At 59.1% G+C, this 22,424-nt stretch overlaps 1 protein-coding gene across 1 annotated transcript; it reads left to right on the top strand.

The window, feature by feature from the left end:
- The first annotated feature begins 403 nt into the window (after positions 1–403).
- Positions 404–22,326, top strand: LAMB3 (laminin subunit beta 3). The gene is made up of 22 exons (XM_066203980.1): positions 404–464; positions 960–1,114; positions 8,938–9,052; positions 9,207–9,280; positions 9,401–9,580; positions 9,933–9,996; positions 10,257–10,432; positions 10,998–11,121; positions 11,531–11,719; positions 11,802–11,957; positions 12,588–12,787; positions 13,625–13,736; positions 14,115–14,487; positions 15,164–15,324; positions 15,680–15,888; positions 16,873–17,076; positions 17,654–17,798; positions 18,594–18,801; positions 19,768–19,909; positions 20,370–20,546; positions 21,263–21,416; positions 21,823–22,326. The coding sequence occupies exons 1-22, from the start codon at positions 416–418 to the stop codon at positions 21,957–21,959; spliced, it is 3,504 nt and encodes a 1,167-aa protein (XP_066060077.1). The 5' UTR covers positions 404–415; the 3' UTR covers positions 21,960–22,326.
- The last annotated feature ends 98 nt before the right edge of the window (positions 22,327–22,424 follow it).

The raw sequence follows: 22,424 nt of genomic DNA on the forward strand, positions 1-22,424 counted from the left end.
TGGATTTTTCCTTTTCCTGGAATGAGACTTTGGGGCACCGCGCGAGGGGTTTGGGTCTGGGATAGACTCTGGAAGCGCGGGTGGGGCTGGAGCACAGAGAGCCTGGGAAGGGGTGGCCGGGGCTGGAGGGGTGTGTGTGTGCACACTGCATCCCTTCCCTCCAGCCCCGCATTCCTGCCTGGCACCAGCGGGGCTGGGCCAGGGGTTCATTGTGTTAGAGGCAAAATCACTTTGAGCTTCTGATTTTCCTCTTCATTAGTCTTCATTTCCCCCCCATGTTATTCTGTGTAGATTAATTAAAAGTGTCTCCCTGCAGAGTGAGAAGGAAGGAGGACCTGGACTGAGCTTTTGAACTGCCATTTTCTGCTCTTTTCAGTCTCGCTGCAAACTCTTCCCCAGGTGTGTCCGTGGCCGAATGGAGCCTCGCTGGCAGCTGTGGCCGTGGGCAGTGCTTGTGCTGCTGGGTAAGGCTCCCAAAGAACAGGGCTGCAGCTGGCTAAAAGCACCGCTGCTGATGGGAGCTTTGTGTCTGCAGCAGCAGCAGCAGAGAGCCTGGGTTTGATCACAGTGCTGGGGGTTGGCAGGAGGCCGCTGCTCTCTGTCCCGAGCTGCAGGGCTGGATCTGGGGACAGGGTACACCAAGCAGGGTTGCCTCTGGGGACAGGGGACACCACCAGGGCTGGTCAGTCCGATGGGCAAGGCACAGAGCATCCCTGCAACCCAAAACCTGGGGCCAGGGCAAGGAAGTGTTTTGGAAGTAACTCTTAGTACAAAGCACTATTATTAAAAAATAAAGGTCCCTCAGGGGTGAAATCCCTTCTCTTTGCTGGCACCTGCCCTGGGGGGGCTGTCCCAAGCGTGGCGGGTTTGGTGCAGCAGCACACAGCTCCTGTCCTGTGAGGCTGGTTGGTGTCTGTGCCTCCCTGACACAGCCCTGATCCCTTTTCCCGCTGTTCCAGCTGCCCCACGGCCCCTGGGAGCGCAGGGAGCCTGTTCCCGGGGAGCCTGTTACCCTGCCCCCGGGGATCTGCTGCTGGGACGGGCCCCTCACCTGAGAGCCTCCTCCACCTGTGGCCTCAGCAAGCCCGAGACGTACTGCACGCCCCACGGACAGGTACAGCCCCTGCTCCCCCTGCTCCCCGACCCTCCCGAGGCACGGGGGTGCCTTCATCCATCCCATCCTCCCCATCCCTGCTCCCCGACCCTCCCGAGGCACGGGGGTGCCTTCACCCATCCCATCCTCCCCTCCTGCTGGCAGGGATGTGTGCGGGCTCTGAGCTGGGCTGGTGGCAGTTGTCCCTGCCCGCGGCAGGGGGATGGAATGGGATGAGCTTTAAGGTCCTTTTGAACCCAAATCATGCCATGATCCTGGGATGTGTCCCCCTCCCAGCCCAGTGCTGGGCCATTGCAGACCTGCAGAGTGCCCTGGAGCCTTTCTCTGCCATCCCCAGGGGTGAGGAGTGGGCCTGAGGGCAGGGACGGTGTGGACAGCAGAGCTCTGGCGTGGAGCACCGTGGGCAAAATGCCCCGAGCCCTCCTATCCCGGGACGTTTTAGTTATAAACTAAACTCGTGTTTTACTTGTCATAAATGGGAACGTCTCAGGTCTGTCACAAAGACCTGGAAAAGTTGCTAAAGTGACCAAACGGCTTCCAGTGGCTGGTTGTGTGCGGGGGCAGCAGATCCTGCTGGGGGATCAGGCTTCATCCAGCTGCAGATTCCCAGAGCTCCCACCGAGTCAGAGGGAGAGTTTACGGACAAATCTGCTCGAGCACAGAGCTCAGAGCTGCAGGGGTGATGTGTCCCGGGTGTGAGAACTTCCTACAGCCTTCCTGGGGCTGCTGTTAACCCCCTGCGTGCCTGGGGAGGAGCCCCGAGGGTTCAGGGCAGGCAGGAGGGGTCTTGGAGAGCTGCCGCAGAGGAGAGGAGGTGGCAGTGATTTCTGCACCGAAGCCCAGCTCCAGTGAGCCAGCCTGGCTTTAACTGCCCTGCAAACTGGAGGCCAGGATGTGGCTGTGAGCGGATTTGTTGTGGAGCCAGTGATGTTCTGGCTGGGCTGGAGAGATTTCCACTGTCCCTGAGCTCAGGGAGGGGGCAGCTCCCGGCCCAGAGGGGTGTGAGCAGCGGATCCTCCTGGATGCCGGGCTGGCTGCAGCATCTCCCCTCCCGCAGGGACTTTCCTAGGCTGACGGTCACAGTCAGGCATTTCCTCCTCTCCCCTTTTCTGGAGCTCTTGTGCTGCTCCCAGGGATGAGGATTTGTGCTCGCCACACAAGTAAAGCCCTGCTGCTTCCCCTGGCTGCATTAGTTTTTCCTTCCAAATTTCTGCTCATAGATAAGGAAAATCGCTCATTCACGTGCCTCTTCATTTAACAATGACATTTGGCAGTGACTTTTGTTTGAAAAGGGGGCGTGGGGGCCTTGTGCTTGGGAAGTGAGTGTGGACAAAACCTTGGTTAAGATGCTCATCCTAACAGCCGCTGGAATGGGCTGTTACCCCTCTGCCTGACCCTGGGAGCACCTCCAAAGGGCATCACTCTGATCCTCTGCATCATTTGTAATCTTTGGAGTGGAGCCTGGACATCTCTGCTGGAGCAGGACTAGGGAGTGGGGGCTCCTGGAGGAAGGCAGGGGGCAAGGCTGCAGTGATCCCTTCCCGGCCACAAATCCCCAAACTGCTCGGTTTTCACATCCCTCGCCCCTTGCCTTACAAGTGCCAGGGTTAAAGGGGATGTGGAATAATTATCATTATGGTGAGCTGGATTCTCCAGTTCGAGCTCTGGGAATGGGGTCTTCACTTCCTTACGTTTTGCTGCTTTTCTTTATTGAAATGAGAGATTCAGAGTCCCTGAGAGCAAACCCCCGGTTTCTGTTCTGCAGCTGTAATTGCTGATGGAGGTTTGATTATACCAGCTCTTCACTTGGGAGAAATCCCCACGGCTCCAGCATTTCCTAACTTTTCCCTCCCTTTCTCTGCTTCCCTAATTTAAGCAAAACTGGACCCTGTTCCCGTCCTATAAAAAGCAAGCACGTTTAATTTATAGACTCCTCGGAGTCTTTTTTTGGTCACAGGCCTTGCTCTTGTTCAGTTGCCAAATAGGTACAAATCTGGGGGCGGTTTTGCAGCCTCAGCAGAGGGCAGGGGCCGAGGGGTGGCTGTCAGTGCCGCAGCGCCCGCGGCTGCCAGCGCTGCCTGCCGGCCCCGGGGGCCTCTTTTGCAACTCCGGTGGTCACTGATCAACCTCAGCCTCTGCTCCATTGTCTGCCCCGGCTCCACATCCCGCTAACCTTTATACTTTGCTCTCCTGATTGCTCCATCCCCGCCCGGGGGCTCAGCCCGGTGGAAGCCAAAAGGGACACTCAGCGCTGCCGTTTATAGCACAGGGCAGGGACCGGAGCAGCGATGGGAGGTGGAACCGGGCAGGCCAATGGCCCGGCCTGGAAATCACCCAGCGCTGCAGGCAGCCGGGGAGGGAAACGAAATAAAATAGGAAAATAAGCGAGGGTGGGTTTGGAGTCTGGGAGGCGCTGAGGAAAGGCTCGGTGTGAAAGGCTGTGATGGGCTGAGGTGTGATTCAAGCCTCAGTTAACACTTCTCTTCCTTTACCCGTAGAATATATGGAAATATGGATGTTACATACGTAAATATAAATGTGTGCAGAGCACGGGGCAGCTCCCACTGGCACCCCCAGCCAAGGGAAGGCACGGAGTGGCTTTCACAGGCACCTAGAGCATCCTGTGACATCGTGAGCCAGAGAACAGGGGTGGAGGCAGGACAGGAGCAGGGCTATGTCCCCGTGCTGCTGCTCCTGGAGCAGGTTGGGGAGTGTGACTGTGAGTCCTCACCCCCCAGCCCTGGCAGATATTGATATTTTGATATTTCGGTATTTAAAATGTTGTTTGCATGGGATTCTCTGCCTTCCATCACCTGATCTTTGTGGGCATTTGGTGGATGTGAAGGGTGGGCAGTCAGCTCTGTCAGCTCTGGTGTCTGGAGCCATCCATGGGGAGTGAGAGGAGGTTCCAGAGGACCCTGTGGGACCAGGGGAGGGGGATGTGAGCCCGTGTGAGCTCCTGGCACAGCGCTGGGCTCCCTCCTGCTGATGGATGGTGCCAGCTGCCTGGCAGGGCTGCTCTGCAGCATCTCTGGAGCTCAGCGCCGACTCCTCTTCGGCTGCTTCCAGAAATACCATCCAGCGTCTGCCAGGAGGGAAGTGCCAGACGGATCTGGAGCCCTGCTGGGGCTGGCTGTGCCTGCATCTGCCGGGCCACCTGCCTGAGCCCACCCAGCCGGCTGGGGCAGGGAGAGCTGTTCCTCCCTGCTCACTTTAACTCCAGCCCCACAGCGAGCTTTTCACAGCGCACCCACAAAACCATGGGATAGCTGGGGCTGGATGGGACCAAAGCATGGCTCCTAATTTGGGTCTTTCTTCGTCAAGTCAGGGCTTTGCACTGAATAATTTGTGCTCCTGAGGGGTTGGAGGTAAGGCAGCAGCACAGGCTGCTGCTCAGGGCTTATCTCACTCAGGCATTCGGGCACGCCCTGCTCGTTGCCGCAGGGATGTGCCCCTACCTGCCCAAGAAAACCCTATTTCCCATTATTTTTCTCTCTTCCCTTCGCTGTATCTCGGTTTTTTTGGCCTCAGGGCTGCAGATTGACACATGCTGGGAGACACCTCGTCACTGCCTCGCAGCAGGACGTGTGTGGGGTGTGGGATAAGCTGGTGCAGTTTGGGGTTTGCAGCCTGTCAAATCGTCCTGGCAGATCTGAGATGAAGTTTTGCTGATGTGAGAACAGATGGGGTGAGGGAAACAGCACCCACGTGCTTGCTTTTAAGGGAAAGGGACTTCATTTCCTCCAACCTCATCCCTGGGATGTTTGTCCGGCTCGTGGCTTTAGCCCATCTCTGCTGCCCCCTCTGAAAACCAGGCTGGGGGGCAGAGCCCTCTCTCTGTGTTTTGAGCAGAACCCCAGAGCTCCTTTTCAGTGTCATTTCCAACCAGCCAGGCAAGGATGTGACACTGATGTCACGGCAGAGAGAATCTCAGGCCCAGGCTGGGATTTGGGGCTGGGAACTGGACTCAGCGATCCCTTTCAGCTCCATGATTCTGTGGCAGATCTGTGCTCCAAAACTGAATCCCAGGCCAGCTTAGTGACCAACAGCTGCTCACTGGGAAGTTTAACCACGGCGACAGAGCCTCGGGAACTTCTGCTGCCTTTTCCCCTGGCAAATGTACGGGTTTTTTCACAGCCCTGCCCCACGAGGCTGGCAGAGCCCTGTCCTGCAGAGAACAGTGCTGCAGCAGAGAGCTCTCCTGCAGAAAATGGGTTGGGATTGGGACTTACATCTCTTGGCTCGGCAGGTGCCTTTGTCCCCCAGGTAACTTGTGGCTGCTGCCCACCCCATGGGTTAATACCCTAAATCTCTGTACGAATTCCCAGATTGCTCCCAGATAAAACTGGGACGGTAATTGCTGTCCCCGTGGAACACTGGCTGTGCAAGAGCTCCTGAGTGCCAGGAGCCTGAGTGACACAGTGCTCTGTCCCTGCCACCAGCCCGGTCAGATGTGGGACCCCCGAGGTCCCCACAGCTATGAGAGGTCTCTGTTCCCAGCTCAGCTTCCCTTTCTGCTGAGGAATAAGTGCAGTTTATTTCGGGTTGTGCTGCTGTGCCAGGAGGTTTTTATTTCAAGGGCTCTTTGCTCATGTTAAAATGGCAGCAGGAGCTCCTGAAATAACTTCGGGGCCACCAGGTTAAATCTGAGTGAGGTTTGCTGCCCCTGCGTGAGCTGAGAGGCTGCTCAGGAGCTGGGTCACGAGCTCAGGGCAGGAGGAGAGCAGCACAAACCTGCTCAGCTGCCACGCTCGGGCATTTTCAAGTTGTTCTTTGTGGACTTTTCCTCCCTTCAGTTTAGTTCTGAGGCATGGCTCTATTCCGAGCACAATAGTTTTCCCTCTCGCACAACTGTGCTGTGAATTATCTTTCAAAATCCTGGAATTAATTTCCCTGAATCCCAGAACCCCCTCAAGCCACACTTTGGGTGACTCTGGAGTAGCTTGGGGGCGCAGAGGGTGAGAAGTGATTTCCTTGCGGCCCCACAACCTCTTTCACCTTCCTTAAACGGCCCTGGCAGCCCCCACCGCTTCCCCAACACCGCCCGGTGCTCTGCCGGGCAGGGAGGGGAGGACGTGCTGAGAGCCAGCGCTGCCCCGGAGTGATGACCCGGAGCAGATCCCAAAACCTCCCTTGTCATTGATCACATGGAGCTGCAGCCCTGGTGTGATCCCGGCCCGGCTCCCAGGGATTCACCGAGCCTGCTGAAAAAAACAAAAATAAAACACAAGGGAAAACGAAAGGTACGTGCTGGTGAATCTCTCCTCGTTTTGGGCTGTCAGTTTTGGTAATTCCCTCTGTCCCCAGGAACTTTGAGACACATAGTCACAGCTGGTAAGAGCCGATCCTGCTGTTGTGCAATGCGGGCCTTTCACAATTTACTCCGAGGATGTGAAATGAATTTGGCTTCCAGTGTTAATTTTAGTCTTAATTAAAAAAACAAAGGAAAAAAAGAACCACCCAAAAGGAATATTTTTGCACCCAGCACAGCCCTGGGCCGCCTGGGAAGGCTTTGTCTCACACGGCTGAAGCTCCATTTTGACTCAGCCCCACGTTTGGAATGGGGCTGCAGCTGCCGAGCACCGCTGGCCCTGGCTGTGTGAATGAGCTCATAACTATGCACGAGTCACTCCTAATGAATAATTCAGCCGAGATTAACCTTTCCCCTTGCAGGAAACCTTCCTTCCTCCTTTGCTAAGCGCACTCAGAACTGGTGGGGAGTTTAATCACCGTTGGCAATTGTTCAGTAGATTATTTCTGTGGATAATTCCTGCAGCTCCCTGACAATTTGCTGCTCCTGGCCATTATCTGAGATGAGTTCTGCCTAGTCCTGATTCAATTATTTGTGATTCTCACTGGTAGAGCCAGGGAAATTGCGTGATTATACATTTTCAGTGCTATGTTTGCTTACTTTGTGATATTGTTACAAATATTGTAGTTTGCCAACTCCTGTGCTGGGGTATTTATAGACAGAACATAAAGATTGTGGAAAATATGGAAACAGATGGGTTGCAGTGAGGATCTCACTGTGCACCCAGCTGGGGAAGGGTTCCCAGGCTGGGACAGAGCAGTCTCAGCTCTGGGCTGCGTTAGGAATGAAAGCACAGGTTAATTTTTGTAAACCACAAATTAATTTCTAAAGGGGAAACCAGAAGTTGTGGTGTCACCGTGGCCCCGTGGCTGCCAGCTCCCGCTGCCCTCCTGAGCACAGACCTGTCCCTTCCCTGTGAAGGGCCCTGTTTCGGGTTTGGGCTGGATTTGACTCCTCTGTTTTCAGCATCCCGTGGAAGGTTTTACACGGAGGTGGCTGTGAAGTGCTGCTGGTCACTTGTCACCCCATGTCCCCGCTCAGGCACTGAAAGCCGATTCCCCACTGGGGTGCCAGCCTGCCCGTGCCTCTGGTGTCACCCAAAGCCACTGCAGCCCCCGGCAGCCCTGCAGGGGTGTCTCATTGCCTTCCCTGTGCCAGCTGTGCCCCTGCCAGCCCCAGACCCGCTCTGCACCCAGGGTGACCTTTCTGAGCCCTCAGGGCTGGCTCCTGCCCTCTCTGCTGATCCTCCCTGATCCCCCGGGCTCCGGGCTGTGTGACAGACGTGTCCCACTGCTCCCTTTGGGAGCTCCTCCGCTGCTCTGACAGCTCAGAATCCCTCACGGTTTGGGTGCAGGAGGTGATGCAGGTCAGTGCCCTGTCATGGGACACCTCCCACTGTCCCAGGGCACTCCATGCTCCATCCAACCCGGCCTTGGGCACTGCCAGGGATAGGGCAGCTGCAGTTTCTCTGGAGAACCTGTTTTCCACCCGGCTGGGGGTGCTGAGCCCACCATTCCATGCCCTGAGCAGCATCATTCCCCTCCCAGTGGTCTCTGCAGTCCCTGGCGTTTGTTCTGCTCCAAGTGCTTCAGTCCCCCACCGTGTGCCCTGGAGATGCCGCTGTGGGCTCTGGCACCATCTCCTAATTAATCCCCCATCTCCTAATTAATCCCCCATCCCCCAGACCCTGCCCCTCCCCACCCTGGCCTCACCCGGCTGTCTCCATCCCACTTTCCTGGTGGTCCTCGCCCACCCTGCTCACCCACCCCGTGCCTGCCTCTCCCCCTGGCTGCTGTCCAGCCCTGCCCCACTCCCGGCTCTTGCTCCTGCCGCCTCCTGCCCCTTTCGGAGCCGGCTCCGGAGCCCCGCGGTGGCGGCTGCTGGTGCCTGCAGGGAGCGTTGCCTGCTTGGTGACATTTTGGGTATTTGTTTGCTCCCGGGGGACGGTTTTCTCCCGTCCCCACATTTCCCCGTTCTAAATCTCTGTTTACTCCTTGGGTCACTTGCTCAAGTGAAGGGCTGAACTTTGAGCCACTCGACTTCCCACCCCCTGGCTTCTCACCCACTGTTTGCTCCTGCTCTGCTCCTGGGGGAGAGAAAGGCCCTTGTGTCCACCAGACAGCCCCTCGGCAGTGTGGAAAGGGCAAACCGGTCCTGAAAAGCTGCAAAGGCCTTTCTATCAAGTGTTGCTGCTGTGGAAACTGGGGGGGGTTGCTTAAAAAAACCCCGCAGCGATGGTGGCTGGCCAAAAATCTGCGTTAGTCAAAAGCGTTTTGGGTTTAGTTTTTAGCCTGTAAAACCTTGAGTTGTGGTTTTTAGCAAGGTGTGGGGGGGAGCTCTTGAGGCCTGTGTGTGGTCAGCCTTGCTGGTCGTGGTCCTTCAGCTCTCCGTCAACGAGCCGTGCTGACGCTCTTTGGTCCTTAACGAACCCACCGTGCCTTTCCTCCTCGCCCCTGGTGCCTTTCCCTCCGGGCTGCCGCCATGGTCACTCCCGCTGGCCTTTCCTTTGCAGTGGAGCATGAAATGCTGCAGGTGTGACTCCAGGCTGCCCCACAGCTACAGCGGGCACCGCGTGGAGAACGTCCTGTCCTCGGCCGGCCGCGCGCGCTGGTGGCAGTCCCAGAACGGTGAGGGGCCCCCACGGGGGTCACCGGGGCACAGAGTGCTGCCAGTAACCCCCGGAGGGGAAGAGGGAGTGGTGTGGGGTTCCGTGGATGGGGAGGAAAGGAGGAAATGACTGGTTATTGTCCCAGTGTCCCCAATGTGTCCCTGTGCCCGCAGGTGTGGAGCACGTGTCCCTGCAGCTGGACCTGGAGCAGACGTTCCAGCTGGACAGCGTCGTGCTGCACTTCAGGGTTGGTGTCTGTGGGAGCTGGCGAGGTGTCACACCGTGCTGTCACCCCGTGTGTCTGTCCCTGTCCTGAGGTGACACCCCACGGTGCCAGCCCCGTGTCTGTCCCTGTCCCCTCCCGCAGTCGCCGCCCGCAGCGATGCTGATCGAGCGCTCGCAGGACGCCGGCAGGACATGGCAGGTGCTGCAGTTCCTGGCCGCTGACTGCGCCGCCGCCTTCCCCCGCGTGCCCCGCGGCCCCCCCGGGGGCTGGCAGGACCCCCGGTGCCAGGAGCTGCGGGGACACCCCCTGCACGGGGGCACGGTACGGGCTGGGGCTTTGTGACAGGGACCCCCGGTTGTGGCCCTGGGGTTGGGGTGGGCTGTGCTGCAGGAACACGGGGTGAGGCTGGAAGCTTCGTGCACCTGGTGAGGGGCTGGAAGCTTTGCACACCTGGTGAGAGGCGGGGCACGTGGCAGCCGGCACTGCTGAGGGCACTCCTTGGGAAGGTTCCTGCTGCTCTGTGATGGGCGAGGTGTGTGTGGGACTTCCTGCGGCTCGGAAGGCTGTCCCTGTGTTCAGTGCCGTTGTGCAGAGGCAAGTCCAGAGCACACAGTGCCCAGAGCAGAGAGCAGCTCCGGTTCCCTGCTGTTTAACCTGGTTTTTCCCCTCTAAGGTGAAATTCAGCATCCGGGACCTGGGCTCTACAATCAGCTCCTCGTACAGCCAAGCCGTTGAGAGTGAGTGCTGGGCCTCCCCCAGAGCTGAGAGGGGAATGCGGCTCCTCGTGGCTCTCCCGGCAGCGCCGGGAGGTGCTGAGCTGGGGTAACCCTGCAGGACCCTGAGCTGCACGTCTGGGCCGTCAAGGAGCAGCATTTGGTCTTTGCTGATGGCTCAGCTGCTGCTCTTTGTGCCAGCTCCTCCTTCCCTTGCTCCAAGCCCTCCCCACCGATTACAAGGAACTTCTGCTGCCCCTCACCCCCGTCCCTGTCCCCCCCAGAGCTGGGGCCCTTCACCAACCTGCGCATCAACTTCACGGAGCTGCCCCACATCCCACGCCAGGGGTACCACGCCCCCAGCACCTTCTACGCCGTGACAGAGATGCAGGTGCTGGGGAGCTGCTTCTGCCACGGCCACGCCGAGCACTGTGCCCCTGCTGGGGACCAGCACAGCACGGTGAGCTCGGGGTGCCAGGGGCTGGGCACTGCTGGGATCGGGGTGCCAGGGACTGGGCACTGCTGGGATCGGGGTGCCAGGGGCTGGGCACCGCTGGGATCGGGGTGCCAGGGGCTGGGCACCGCTGGGATTGGGGTGCCAGGGGCTGGGCACTGCTGGGATTGGGGTGCCAGGGGCTGGGCACTGCTGGGATTGGGGTGCCAGGGACTGGGCACTGCTGGGATTGGAGTGCCAGGGGCTGGGCACCGCTGGGATCGGGGTGCCAGGGGCTGGGCACTGCTGGGATTGGAGTGCCAGGGGCTGGGCACCGCTGGGATTGGGGTGCCAAGGGCTGGGCACCGCTGGGATTGGGGTGCCAGGGGCTGGGCACCGCTGGGATCGGGGTGCCAGGGGCTGGGCACCGCTGGGATGGCTCCACTGCCTGCCTGGGGTGCTCCTCAGGACACCTTGGCCAGAAATGGCCTGGGGGAGGCTCTTTGATGGGCATGCCCTGGAGAGGCACAGGGAGGGTGAGGCTCTGTCCTGGGCTGTTGTCCCCAGGGTGGGTGACCCCTTGTCTGTGCAGCAGGTCCCCGGTCACTGCGTGTGCCAGCACAACACGGCCGGGCCCCACTGCGAGCGCTGCGCTGCCCTGTTCAACGCCCGGCCCTGGGCCCCCGCCGAGGACAGCCACCCCCACGAGTGCCAGCGTACGGCCGGTGCCCCCCACCCCAAATTCTGCCCTACCAGAGCCCCCTGCCCCAAATCCTGCCCTACCAGAGCTCCCTGCCCCAATTCCTGCCCTACCAGAGCCCCCTGCCCCAAATCCTGCCCTACCAGAGCCCCCCGCCCCAAATCCTGCCCTGCCAGAGCCCCCCACCCCAAATCCTGCCCTGCCAGAGCCCCAGTCCCCTGCCCTGGGGCTCTGTGGGGCTGAGTGGTATCTCAGCACCTTTGCTTCTCGTGGGCTGCACCAGTGCCCAGCCCCTGCGGGGTTGTCGCCGGTGTCACTGTGTCACACAGGAGCCTTGGGCACCCTCTAGTGCCAATGCTGCTGCTGGTGCCGCAGGGGTTTGCATTGTGCCATCTCTAATTGAGTCGTTTTCTGGGATTTTTCAGGCTGTGACTGCAATGGTCACTCGTCCTCGTGTCACTTTGACCCCGAGCTGTACCGGGCCAGCGGCGGGGCCAGCGGGGGGGTGTGTGACAACTGCCAGCACAACACCGAGGGCAACAACTGCGAGCGCTGCAAAACCAACTATTTCCGCAACCCTCGGCAGGAGCTGAGCCACCCCGAGGCCTGTCTGCGTGAGTGACACCCCAAAACCCCCCTGGGCACCTTTCCCGGGACCTGCCCCCCTCAGCTGGGACGTTTCTTGCCCGTTGGCAGCCTGTGAGTGTGACCCGGATGGCACCGTGCCCGGCTCTGCCTGTGACCCGGGGACAGGGCGCTGTGTCTGCAAGGACAACGTGCAGGGCCACCGCTGCCACCTCTGCAAGCCCGGCTTTGCCCAGCTGGCCGGGGCCAACCCCGCTGGGTGCCGCAGTGAGTACCCCTGGGACCCCCCTGCCCCGAGGTGCCCCCTCCAAAAGGGACCCGGGTCCTGCCCAGCTTTGGTTTGGGGTTTTCAAGCCAAGAACTCATTTTGGAAAGGTTTATAAAAGCTCCTTGTTCAGTCTGGGGGTGGCTTCAGATGTAGGTTTAGCAAAAAGCACAGGGCAGGTGGGGTTTGGGGGGGTGCAGCTGTATCCTGAGTGCCCCCAGGGCTCAGGGGGTGATGCCATGCAGGGAGCAGGGCAGCTGTGGGTCAGGGCACTGTCCCCAGGGCTCAGGGGGTGATGCCATGCAGGGAGCAGGGCAGCTGTGGGTCAGGGCACTGTCCCCAGGGCTCAGGGGGTGATGCCATGCAGGGAGCAGGGCAGCTGTGGGTCAGGGCACTGTCCCCAGGGCTCAGGGGGTGATGCCATGCAGAGAGCAGGGCAGCTGTGGGTCAGGGCACTGCTGTCCCCTGGGCCGGGGGGTCCTGAGGCTCCTCGGGCTCCAGTTCCCTCTGCAGCACTTGTGGGGGGCTGTCAGAGCCAGGTGTGGATCTCCTGAGCTCAGGTGGGAAGGGACAGAGGGAAAGGGCCTCTCGGGGCGGCTGCTCCCGGCACAGCCAGCCCCTCTCTGTTGCAGGGTGCGCCTGCAATGCCCTGGGGACGCGGCAGGACACGGTGCCCTGTGACGGCGACAGCGGGAGCTGCTCCTGCCTGCCCAACGTGGTGGGCAGCGACTGCGGGCAGTGCGCGGCCGGGCACTGGGGGCTGGGCAGCGGGCAGGGCTGCCGGCCCTGCGCCTGCCACCCCCGCGGCTCCCGCAGCCCCCACTGCAACCAGGTACCCGCCGGGCAGCCTCGGGCTCGCTCCTCTTCCCGCAGCAGCGTTTCCTTTCCGTTTCCCTGGGCTTGTTCCTTTTCTGACTTCTCGTTGCTGCTGTGAGCGGGCTCTCGGGGGTTGAGCCGCACAGACCAGGATGTCACGGCCGTGGCTCAGTGTCCCCTTGCTGGGGACCTGTCAGGGCACCAAACCCACCTCCTTTGTCCTGCCCCATCCATAGGAACCTTCACAAAAAGAGCTCCGTGTTCCCCGGTGCATCCCACTCCTATTTTCCTTCTCCTGATTCTTAGAAAACACCACGACAGGCTATTCAGGAAAATGAAAGAAGGTGGTAATTATTGAGGCAAGATTAAGTCACTTTAACAAGCCTGATATTTATCAAGGAAGTCCTAATAAGACATCTTCATAGAGGCGAGGGAAGTTAATTACGCTCATTTGTCAATGAAAAGCATGTGTGCCACTTCAGGCTTAAGAGGCAACTGGGAAAATTAAACGTAAAAAAACCCCAAACCATGACAAATTCTAAGAGCCTCAGATAGGTTCCAAACGAGCTCAGCATGGGGAGGAGACCTGAGACAGCAAAGCAGCTGCTCGTGGGCGGTTGCTTTGTTTTTGACACAAGGCTGAACACCCTCCTCGTGCTGCTGGGGCTGCTTGGAGCCTGTTGGCATCCTGTGCCTGAGCTGGGCCTGCCACGGGCACCTCGGGCGTGCCCTGGGCACAGGCTGAGAGGAGGGAATGCCCCATGTGCTGGTTTTGGTGGTCAGGAGCAGCCGAGACACAGCTCTGCCAGGAAGGTGCCCAGCCCTGGGTGTCCCTGACGTGGTCCCCTCTCAGTTCACAGGACAGTGCCCCTGCAGGGACGGCTTCACGGGACAGACGTGCTCGGCCCTGGGGCAGCAGCAGTGCCCGCCCAGGCACTACGGAGATGCACGGGGAGGGTGCACAGGTACTGCTCTGGCTTGGTCAGCGTTTCCTGTGTCAGATCAGGGACCATCTGGGGAAAGGAGCAGCTGGCCCATGTCCTGACATCCCTGGTCCCATGGTGTCTGACACGAGAGATTTCCTCTCTGGAGCGGCCTCCCAGTTCCTCTCCAGTATCCACCAGTGCCCCCCCAGCAGCCGTGGGTGAACCGTGCTGGGCTGGCCCTGTAGGGCCAGGGGCTGTGCCAGCTCCTGGGGCTCTGCCTGTGCCACCTTTGTCCCAGCTGGGGAGGCGATGTCAGGTTGGGTTGGGACCTCATTAACCCTAATTAATGGCTGGTTTCATGCAGATATAAAATCATTCACCGCCACCTTCTCTCTCCCTCGCCCTTTGCTGTCCCAGAGTGCGACTGCGACTTCCAGGGCACGGAGGAGCCGGGCTGTGACAGGGCCACGGGCCGCTGCCTGTGCCGCGCCGGTGTCACCGGGCCCCGCTGTGACCAGTGCCAGCAGGGCCACTGCGGCCCCTACCCCGGCTGCCACCTGTGCCACCCCTGCTTCCACAGCCACGATGGGGACATCGAGCGCCTGCGGCAGCGCCAGGCCAGCCTGGCCAACGCCACAGCGCTGCTGTCCTCGGGCGCGGGGGGCTCCCAGCTGGGCCCCCGCCTCGCACAGGCACAGGGGGACCTGCAGCAGGCACAGGGTGTCCTCGGCCACCCCGCTGTCACACAGCAGGGCCTGGCACAGGCGGCCAGCGCGCTCGCTGCCATCAGGTGAGGGACGGTGCTGCCCGTGGGGAGCGTCCCTGATCCACGGGGGGCTGCTGGGGTTTCTCTGGGAGCTGCTTGCACGGGTTCTGCTTCGTTTCTGTCCCTGCCACGCCTGGCTCTGCTCGTGAGGGGAGCAGGGAGGCAGCGGAGCAGCATTTCCATGTGTGCCTGTCCCCGGCACAATGTCCCCGAGGCAGGAGGATTATGGGCAGCCTGCGGGGTGGCTCTCAGGGCTGCGTGGTGGCACTCAGGGCTGTGTGGTGGCACTCTCAGGGCTGTGTGGTGGCACTCTCAGGGCTGCGTGGTGGCACTCAGGGCTGCGTGGTGACACTCAGGGCTGTGTGGTGGCACTCAGGGCTGCGTGGTGACACTCAGGGCTGCATGGTGGCACTCAGGGCTGCGTGGTGGCACTCAGGGCTGAGTGGTGGCACTCTCAGGGCACATCCAGCATTCCTGCTCCCAGTGTGGGCACAGCCCTGCTGTGGAGGGGCTGCAGCCCAGCCCCTGTCTCTGCAAACCTGCGGGGCCCTGGCGTGTCCTCGGCCATCTCTGGGCTCAGCAGTGCCCCTTTGCCGGGTGCTGGCAGTGCCCCAGCACAGGTGGCCCTCTCGGCCCTGCTCTCTGCCTGCAGGTGCTTTGCTCTCTACCTAATTCACATTTTGTTCTTTTTCTCTCCCAGGGAGCAGGTCCGGGGCATAAATCCCGACCTTCGTTTCCTGGGTGACACCGCCTCTCTGTCGAGGGAGCTCGAAGCCCTCAACAGCAGCTTGGTTGTCACCAGCTCCCAGTACCAGAGCAAGAGGAGCCAGTTTGAAAGCAGCCGCAGCACAGACCTGTCAGGTAGAGCTCTGCAGCTGCAACTTCTCTTCATCTGCAGTCATTCCTTTACCTCAGTGTAACTGTCTGGGGGTTCCCCCTGGCCGGGTGGATGAGAAGGGATTTTTCACCTGCTGTCAGCCTCAGAACAGCAAAGAGATCTCCTCTCCCGTGAGGGGGATGCTTCCCGTGCAGGAGACCTCGAGCTGGCTGAGGGAATGGCCGAAAGGTGTTTTGGAACGAAAGGGAGTTGTTGGTGATGCTCCGGTGACTAATCCCTGGCTGCGCTCCCCTGCGCGCACCGCGGGGCAGAGGCGCTGCCTCCCCGAGGGGCTGCGCCGCGTTTCTCAGTCCTTTGTGCCTTTTATCATTCCTGCAGGAGCCTTCCAGACCATCCGCTCTGCCTACCAGAGCTCCAGCAGCGCCAGCAGCCTGGCCGCGGCTGCCCCGGGGCTGCTGGCCCAGGCCAGGGAGAGCCGGCGGAGCGCCGCGGGGCTGCAGGGGGACCTGCCCGGCGACACGGCCAAGCTGCTGGCCCTGAAGGGCGAGCTGGCCTCAGCCCCCGACCTCACCCCCGTCATCAAGCAGGTGAAGATGCAGAGCGGGTGTTTCAGCTCCCCAGGGGCTGTGTCTGGTTTTCAGGGGCGCCCTGTGCAGCTCAGGAGTCTCATCGTGCAGCTCCCCCGGCACGGCAGGACCGCGGCTGTCCGGGCACACCGGGCTGGAGAATTGCCCGGGGGGACCACAGATCCCAAAGCCCTGCCCCCCACGCTCCCAGCCGTGGGCTTTTTCTTCTGGGAACTCTCTCCTGTCGCTTCTTGTATCTCCAAGACTCAATTTCTGGATGAGCTTTTTCTGGTTTCTCCTTTGCCGCTCTATTGCCATGGAGATCCATCCCGGTGTCTGTTGCTGTGGAGACCACCAGGCTCCCCTCTCTGCTGCTGGGGGCACCAGCACGTTCTGAGCCGCCAGCCTGGCCTGGCTGTGCTCGTCCCCTGCTGCACTGACAGCCTGGGCCTGACTCTGCCAGGGCCAGGGCTCCAACTGCTGCTGCTCTTCAGGGGCTTCCCGTCCTGCTCTCCCCCAAAGCAAGCAGGGCAGGGGGGTTGTTCTGCAGAGGGGTTTGCTCCACACAGATGTGCTGTTACTCACTGCGAGCCACTGCGGCTTGGCTCCTGTCTCTGCTCCAGCTCGGGCTGGTGAGGCCGTGCTGACCTGGTGTCACTGGCTCAGGTGACAGCTCTGGCTGCCCTTCTCTGATGGTGGCACATCTCCAGTGCTTTGGGCTGTGCCCCCTGTGTCACTGTGCCACCTGTGTCACTGTGCCACCTGTGTCACTGCCAAACTGCTGGGCTCCCTCCTGTGCCCACACAGCTCCTGCAGTGTGAGCTCAGCTGTGTCACTGTGTCACTGCCAGCTGTCACTGCCCTTTGAGTTCCCTCCCGTGCCCACACAGCTCCTGCAGTTCCCAGCTCCCTTGGCAGGACCTGCCATCCCTGTGTTTCTGTGTTGGCCTCCCCGTGGGCACCCAGGTGTGTCCAGCCTGACTCCAGGTGTTCTCTCCCTGCCCAGGTGTGCGGAGGGGCCCGAGTGGAGCCCTGCACCCCTGCCCGCTGCCAGGGGCTGCTGTGCCCTCGGGACAACAGCTCTGTCTGTGGGGCTGGCCAGCCCTGCCACGGCCTCTTCCCTCTGGCCAGGGGGGCCCTGGCTGCGGCCGGGCAGGCGGCCAGGGAGTTCAGCAGCCTGAGCGCCCGGCTGCAGGACACGGCACAGCTGGTGAGTGTGGGCACTGCCCGTCCCCTGCTCAGACCTCTGCTGACCACAGCACAGAGTGAGGAATACCCACCTCAAACTCTGCCTGAGGCTTGTTCCCTTGGGCAGCTTCAGAAACCCAGGAATTTGGGGGTGGGAGGCCCCCTGTGTGTGTGGGTCCTGCCCCTCCAGCTGAGGGAAGCTTCTCTCCCTCCTGGGTTGGGATCAGTGCGGCAGAAGGGCTGAGAATGTGGAAATGGAATATGGAAAACTCTCCAGTTCTGCAGGTTCGATGCATTTGAGACAATCAGAGAGAGTTCATGTGTTAGGGCTCTTGCAGCTCTGTGCCTTACGAAGAGAAAATGACCCTTCAAAGTAATTCAAAATCCATTTCAGAGTTATTTTTAAAAGCTAAATGGTGCTGTCCCTCTTTGAGAGCTTCCTTTGCAGATCCAGCCCTCAGCCTTTCACATTTACAGCCCTTTAGAGCCCTGGCCCGTGAGAACAGGGAGGAGCACAGTGCCTGGCCCGGGGCAGAGCTGGGCCAGGGCTGTGGGCTCTGGCTGCAGCAGAGGCACCACCAGGCCGTTGCTGTGTGCAGATCGAGAGCACGGAGCTGTCGGCGACTCAGATCCAGAGCAGCGTGAGGCGGCTGGCGGAGCAGCTGGGGCTCAGCAGGACGCAGATCCAGGGCGACGTGCGGCGCCTGCGGCAGCTCCTGCAGCGCCTGCGGAGCTTCCTGGCAGGTACCCCCGGGGTGCAGCTGCCCTGGGCATTGCTTGTGGGGATCAGGGGATCACCGAGCTTGGAAAAGGCCCCCAAGGTCACCCAGTCCCACCTGTGCCCGATCCCCACCTTGTCCCCAGCCCAGAGCACTGGGTGCCACGTCCCGGTGTTCCCTGGACATTCCCGGGATGGGGATTTGCAGCCAGCAGTGACCTGGGGCAAAGAGGTTTTCTGGCCACGCTCACTGATGCACAGACAGGCAGATGACCCTTCTCTGGAGCAGGCAGTTAATCAGATGAGAATTCCTTGTTGTCCTACAAACTGATGGGATGAGTTATTGTTCACAGACAGATTGTAATAACATAATGAGGCTCCTGAGCATTAGCTGAATAAGAAAATCAGGTCATTCGGTGCTGCCTGGTGTTAATGATGAGTGAAGATATTTCTGAGCTAATCGCTGGGCTAATGTCCCTTGGGCTCTGCCTGCTTCAGATTTATTCACTTTTAGTTGTTAAATGACAAAAGGCTTGTCTTGAAACACACCCTCAACTGCCCAGTGAGGGCTGCCTGACTGCTCTGGGCTCAGCCCCGGCGTTATTGTTGCCAAATTCAAGGTATCAGTTCAGCTGTTTCCTGGAGGTTTTGCTGGTGTGAATGAGAATTGCATGGAATTCGAGGAGATTAATTCAGAAGGGATCCTGGCTGGAATGAGCTGTCTGGAATGAGGACGTGTGTGTGAGATGTGCACGGGTGTCTGCCTTTCTCCTCCCTGCACTCCCACCTTCCCTGACGCTGCCTGTGTGCCGTCTGTGCAGACAAGGACACGGATCCTGCCTCCATCCAGGAAATCAGTGAGTCAGTTCTGTCCCTGCGCCTCCCCACGGACCTTGCTGCAGTCCACAGGAGGATGACCGAGATCCAAAAGCTGGCGGCTGAGCTGCAGTGCCCCAAGGACATCCTTGCCCAGACAGCCCAGGACATCGCCAGGGCCAAGAGGCTGCAGCAGGAGGCAGAGCAGGCCAGGTCGGTGGGGGTTCAAGGCCCTCGGCTGGGGTGGAACTGGTGCTTCTCAGCTGGGTTCAAATCCTGCTCTGCCCGAGCTGCCCTGACTTGCACAATCTGAAGTTTTAGGCCAGGATCCTCTGTGTCCATCCAGCGCCTAAAAGAATGAGTCTGCAATCTCCAGACGCCTCCTTGGGGCCCCAGTGCGAATAAATCTCCCAAGAATAGTTCCTGTTATAGATACCAGGACAAGAAGGGCTTTATCAGAAGCAGTGGAGGCTTTTCTCTTATCTCGAGTGCCTGTGCTGGAAGATGACAGCGTTGCCCTGGTATTAGTTGATATTGGTGACCTACATCCTAATTGCACAAGAGAGCATGGCGAGAGTCAAGGGGCTGTTTGTTTTCGGGGTGAAAGTTGGGAGGATTATTCCACAGCCCCTTAAAAAGTAATTACAGGGTGCCCTTGCCAATTTGGAGCATCTGCTTAGTCACAAGTTGACTTGCAGCAATACCCCAGCGAGAAGGTCGGCAGGATAAATCTGTAAACTCCTTGGCAGTGTCTGACACCTGCTTAACCTGCTGCAAGTGATGAGACAAGGGAGCCTGGCTTTCTCCAGAGCTCCATCACCCGGCCTGAGCAGTCCCGCTGTGAGCAGAAAACTGATCATTGGAACTGCTTCCCTGGTTACCGCTCTCCCTTTGATACCTTGTCATGCACCGTGAAATAAACGTTTCTGACTAGTTTGAAAGAAGGTGAAAATCTCCCCTCCTTAGTTTGCCTCCTCAGCTCGAGGCTGTGAAGTGGAACTGATGTTCCTCTCACAAGGAAACCTGCTGGAGTCCAGACGTGTGGGTTTTGGGGGTGGGAGATTGCAACCTTTCTAGCAGCAATCCTCTCTTGCTTCTTGATTTTCCCTCTGTGCCCTGGACCTCCAGCCTGTGCCCTTATCCACACTCACTCCTGGCTGCTTTCCCACCTTCCCGCAGGAACCGGGCGAACGCCGTGGAGGGCGGCGTGGAGGAGGTGCTGGGGACCCTGCAGAGAGCCAACACCGTGCTGCTGGAGGCCCAGGGGCACCTCAGGGGCTCGGGCTCCTCGCTGCGCTTCATCCAGGAGCGCGTGGACGAGGTGAGGGGTGCCCAGAGCCCAGCCCGGGTCCCTGTCCCCGTGTGTGTCCTGCAGGCAGCAGGGCTGGTCCCTGCACAGGGGGGGTTTGGGGTGACTGCCCTGCTGACAGGGTATTGATGATTGGATTGGATTGATGGAAGACAGGCAGACTGACTTCGTGATCAGAATTTGATTTTACTCAGGTTTTCCAAGAGCTTGTATACCCTTTTAGGAAGGTTAATAAGTTTCCATTACAATAATCAGGTTAAAAGATCATACAAACAGTTCATTCATTTACAACATATTTTGCTTGCAGAGGGTTGATTGAATCTCTTCCCATAAGCAGGTTTAATCCCACCTCCTGTAATCTTCAGAGCTCTGTTTGTTCCTGGCATCTTGGTTATCAAACCAGCCATGCTAATTAAGTCTGGTTTACTCTTTGTCCTGTGCATTCCCGCAATGGGGGTCTCTGTGCCTGCAGATCGAGGCTGTCCTGGGGCCAGCTGAGAGGAGTGTGGTGGCCGTGGGGGCCGGGCTGGCCGGGCTGGCCCAGCGGCTGCAGCGGCTGCAGAGTGGAGCTGACCAGAACCTCCTGAGGGCCGGGGACACGAGGGACATGGCGGGGACAGCGGCACAGAGGGCCAGCAGTGCCCAGCAGGTACGGGCTGGGGCTGTGCCCAGCACTGCACTGTCGGCCTGATATTTCTGGGTCTGAGAGATTTTTAGCCTGCTGGCAGCTGCTGACTTTTTCTCCAAGGAAAAATTTCTCCAGAAAGCTTCTTCTCCAAACAATCCTGGCAAACAACTCTCCTTCCTCAAAGCAATCCTTCTCCAGGTAGTGTTTTCTGTTTCTCTGGTTTAACCAATGGCATCAGAGAGGTGTCGTTCCTATTCACCAACCATGTTCAGTCTGTATGGGAACACCTTACAAAAGGCAGTAAGAATTAGACAAAAAAAGCCTTTTTTTCTGTGCTCTTTGCCTTCTGAAATATTTGAAGTCTTTCATCTTTCTTTCGTGTCCTAAAACGACACAGCACAGCACAGCACTGCCAGCTGTGCCCCGGCTCTGGAGATGTTCCTGTGCGGGTCACAGCTGTCACATCACAGCATCATCCCACTGCTGGATTTCTCCAGAGTCGTTCCCAGTCCTAACACCCTTGGCTGGGAACTCATTCCTGGTCTGTCCCGCCTGAGGCAGAGCAGCTCGTGGAGCTGTCTGTCAGTCTTGGAGTGCATCACAAACTGTCACACGTTTGGTGATGGGGACAAAGCTCCAGTGCAGTATTTAATATCCAAACAGGATTCAACGCTGGAAATCCTCCCTCTCCACAGCCTGCTGGATCTTACCTGCAGTGTTTGTTTGCTTTTCCCCAGGCTTTTGCCCAGGTGAAGGAGCTCTACTCGGAGCTGCAGGGCAGGATGGGGCAGGGCGTGGAGCTGGGCGAGCAGGGCAGGAAGGTGCAGAGCATCGGCCGGGAGGCGCAGGCTCTCTTCCAGGAGACCATGGGCATCATGCTCAGGATGCAAAGTAAGGCTCTCACCATGTCACTGTGCCCTGGGGATGAGCTTGGACTGCTGTGGTGTGAGGGGAGGGAGCGATGAGGAGGACAGTGCACTTTGGGCAGGGAGAGGTTGGGGTTTGGGCTGTAGCTGGTGGTGCTGTGCCAGGAAATCCAGAGTTTTCCAGGGTGCCGCCGTGAAGGGAAGGCCTGCCTGCAGTGCCACTGTGCTCCCCTTTTCCTCCACACCCTCACCTCTGCTTGTTGGCATTGAAGACTAATGGGGGTGGTGTTTTGGGGGTTGTTTAGAGGGTGGGGAACACAGCGAGTGCAGGATCTTGGTTTTCTTGCCCCCTCAGAGCTGTGCAGGAGTGAGGTGGAGGCTCAGCCCAACCCCACCACGTAACCCTCCCCTTCCCTGCCCTCTCTCCTCAGCTTTAGAGTCAGAAATTCAGGAAGGCAACGAGGCTGTGCTGTCCAGGATGTCCCGGCTGTCGGGGCTGGAGGAGCAGGTGGGAAGGATCCGGGACACCATCAAGAGGAAAGTCGCCTACTACGAGAGCTGCTCGTGAGCAGCCCCCGGGGCACGGCTGCCTCCTCTGCGCACACAGACTGCTGCCCTCACTCCCGTCTGCCAGCTGGAGTTCTCCTGTGCCCAATATCCCTATTTTTAGCAAGTTAATTTTCCATAACTCTGAAAAATAGCTGTACTGGAGCGAAGGAGCAGCCCCGTGGAGTGGGTTGGACTGGCCGAAGCTGCCCAGTGGTTGGAGGAGAAAGGGGGAGAGACATCAGGCTCCCATGGCAAATAAACATCCCCAGGTTGTTACTTCCAGAGGGCTTTATAAACCAGATTTTTTTTTCTCCTTTTAGCCAATTCAAGCTCTTTAAGCTGAATTTCACTGTTCAAATTAAAGCCCTCCTGTGGAGTCTTCTAAAGCTTTTTATCTGTGCTGCAGTTAATTCTTCAAACATGCCGTGGCTTCAGCACTTCCCTCTGAGATCCTCCTTCAAATAAGCAGATCAGAGACATGGAG

This window comes from Chamaea fasciata, unplaced genomic scaffold (genome assembly GCF_029207755.1).
Source record: "Chamaea fasciata isolate MVZ Bird 193981 ecotype frontalis unplaced genomic scaffold, bChaFas1.0.hap1 SCAF_25, whole genome shotgun sequence".
Classification (NCBI taxonomy): domain Eukaryota; kingdom Metazoa; phylum Chordata; class Aves; order Passeriformes; family Sylviidae; genus Chamaea; species Chamaea fasciata.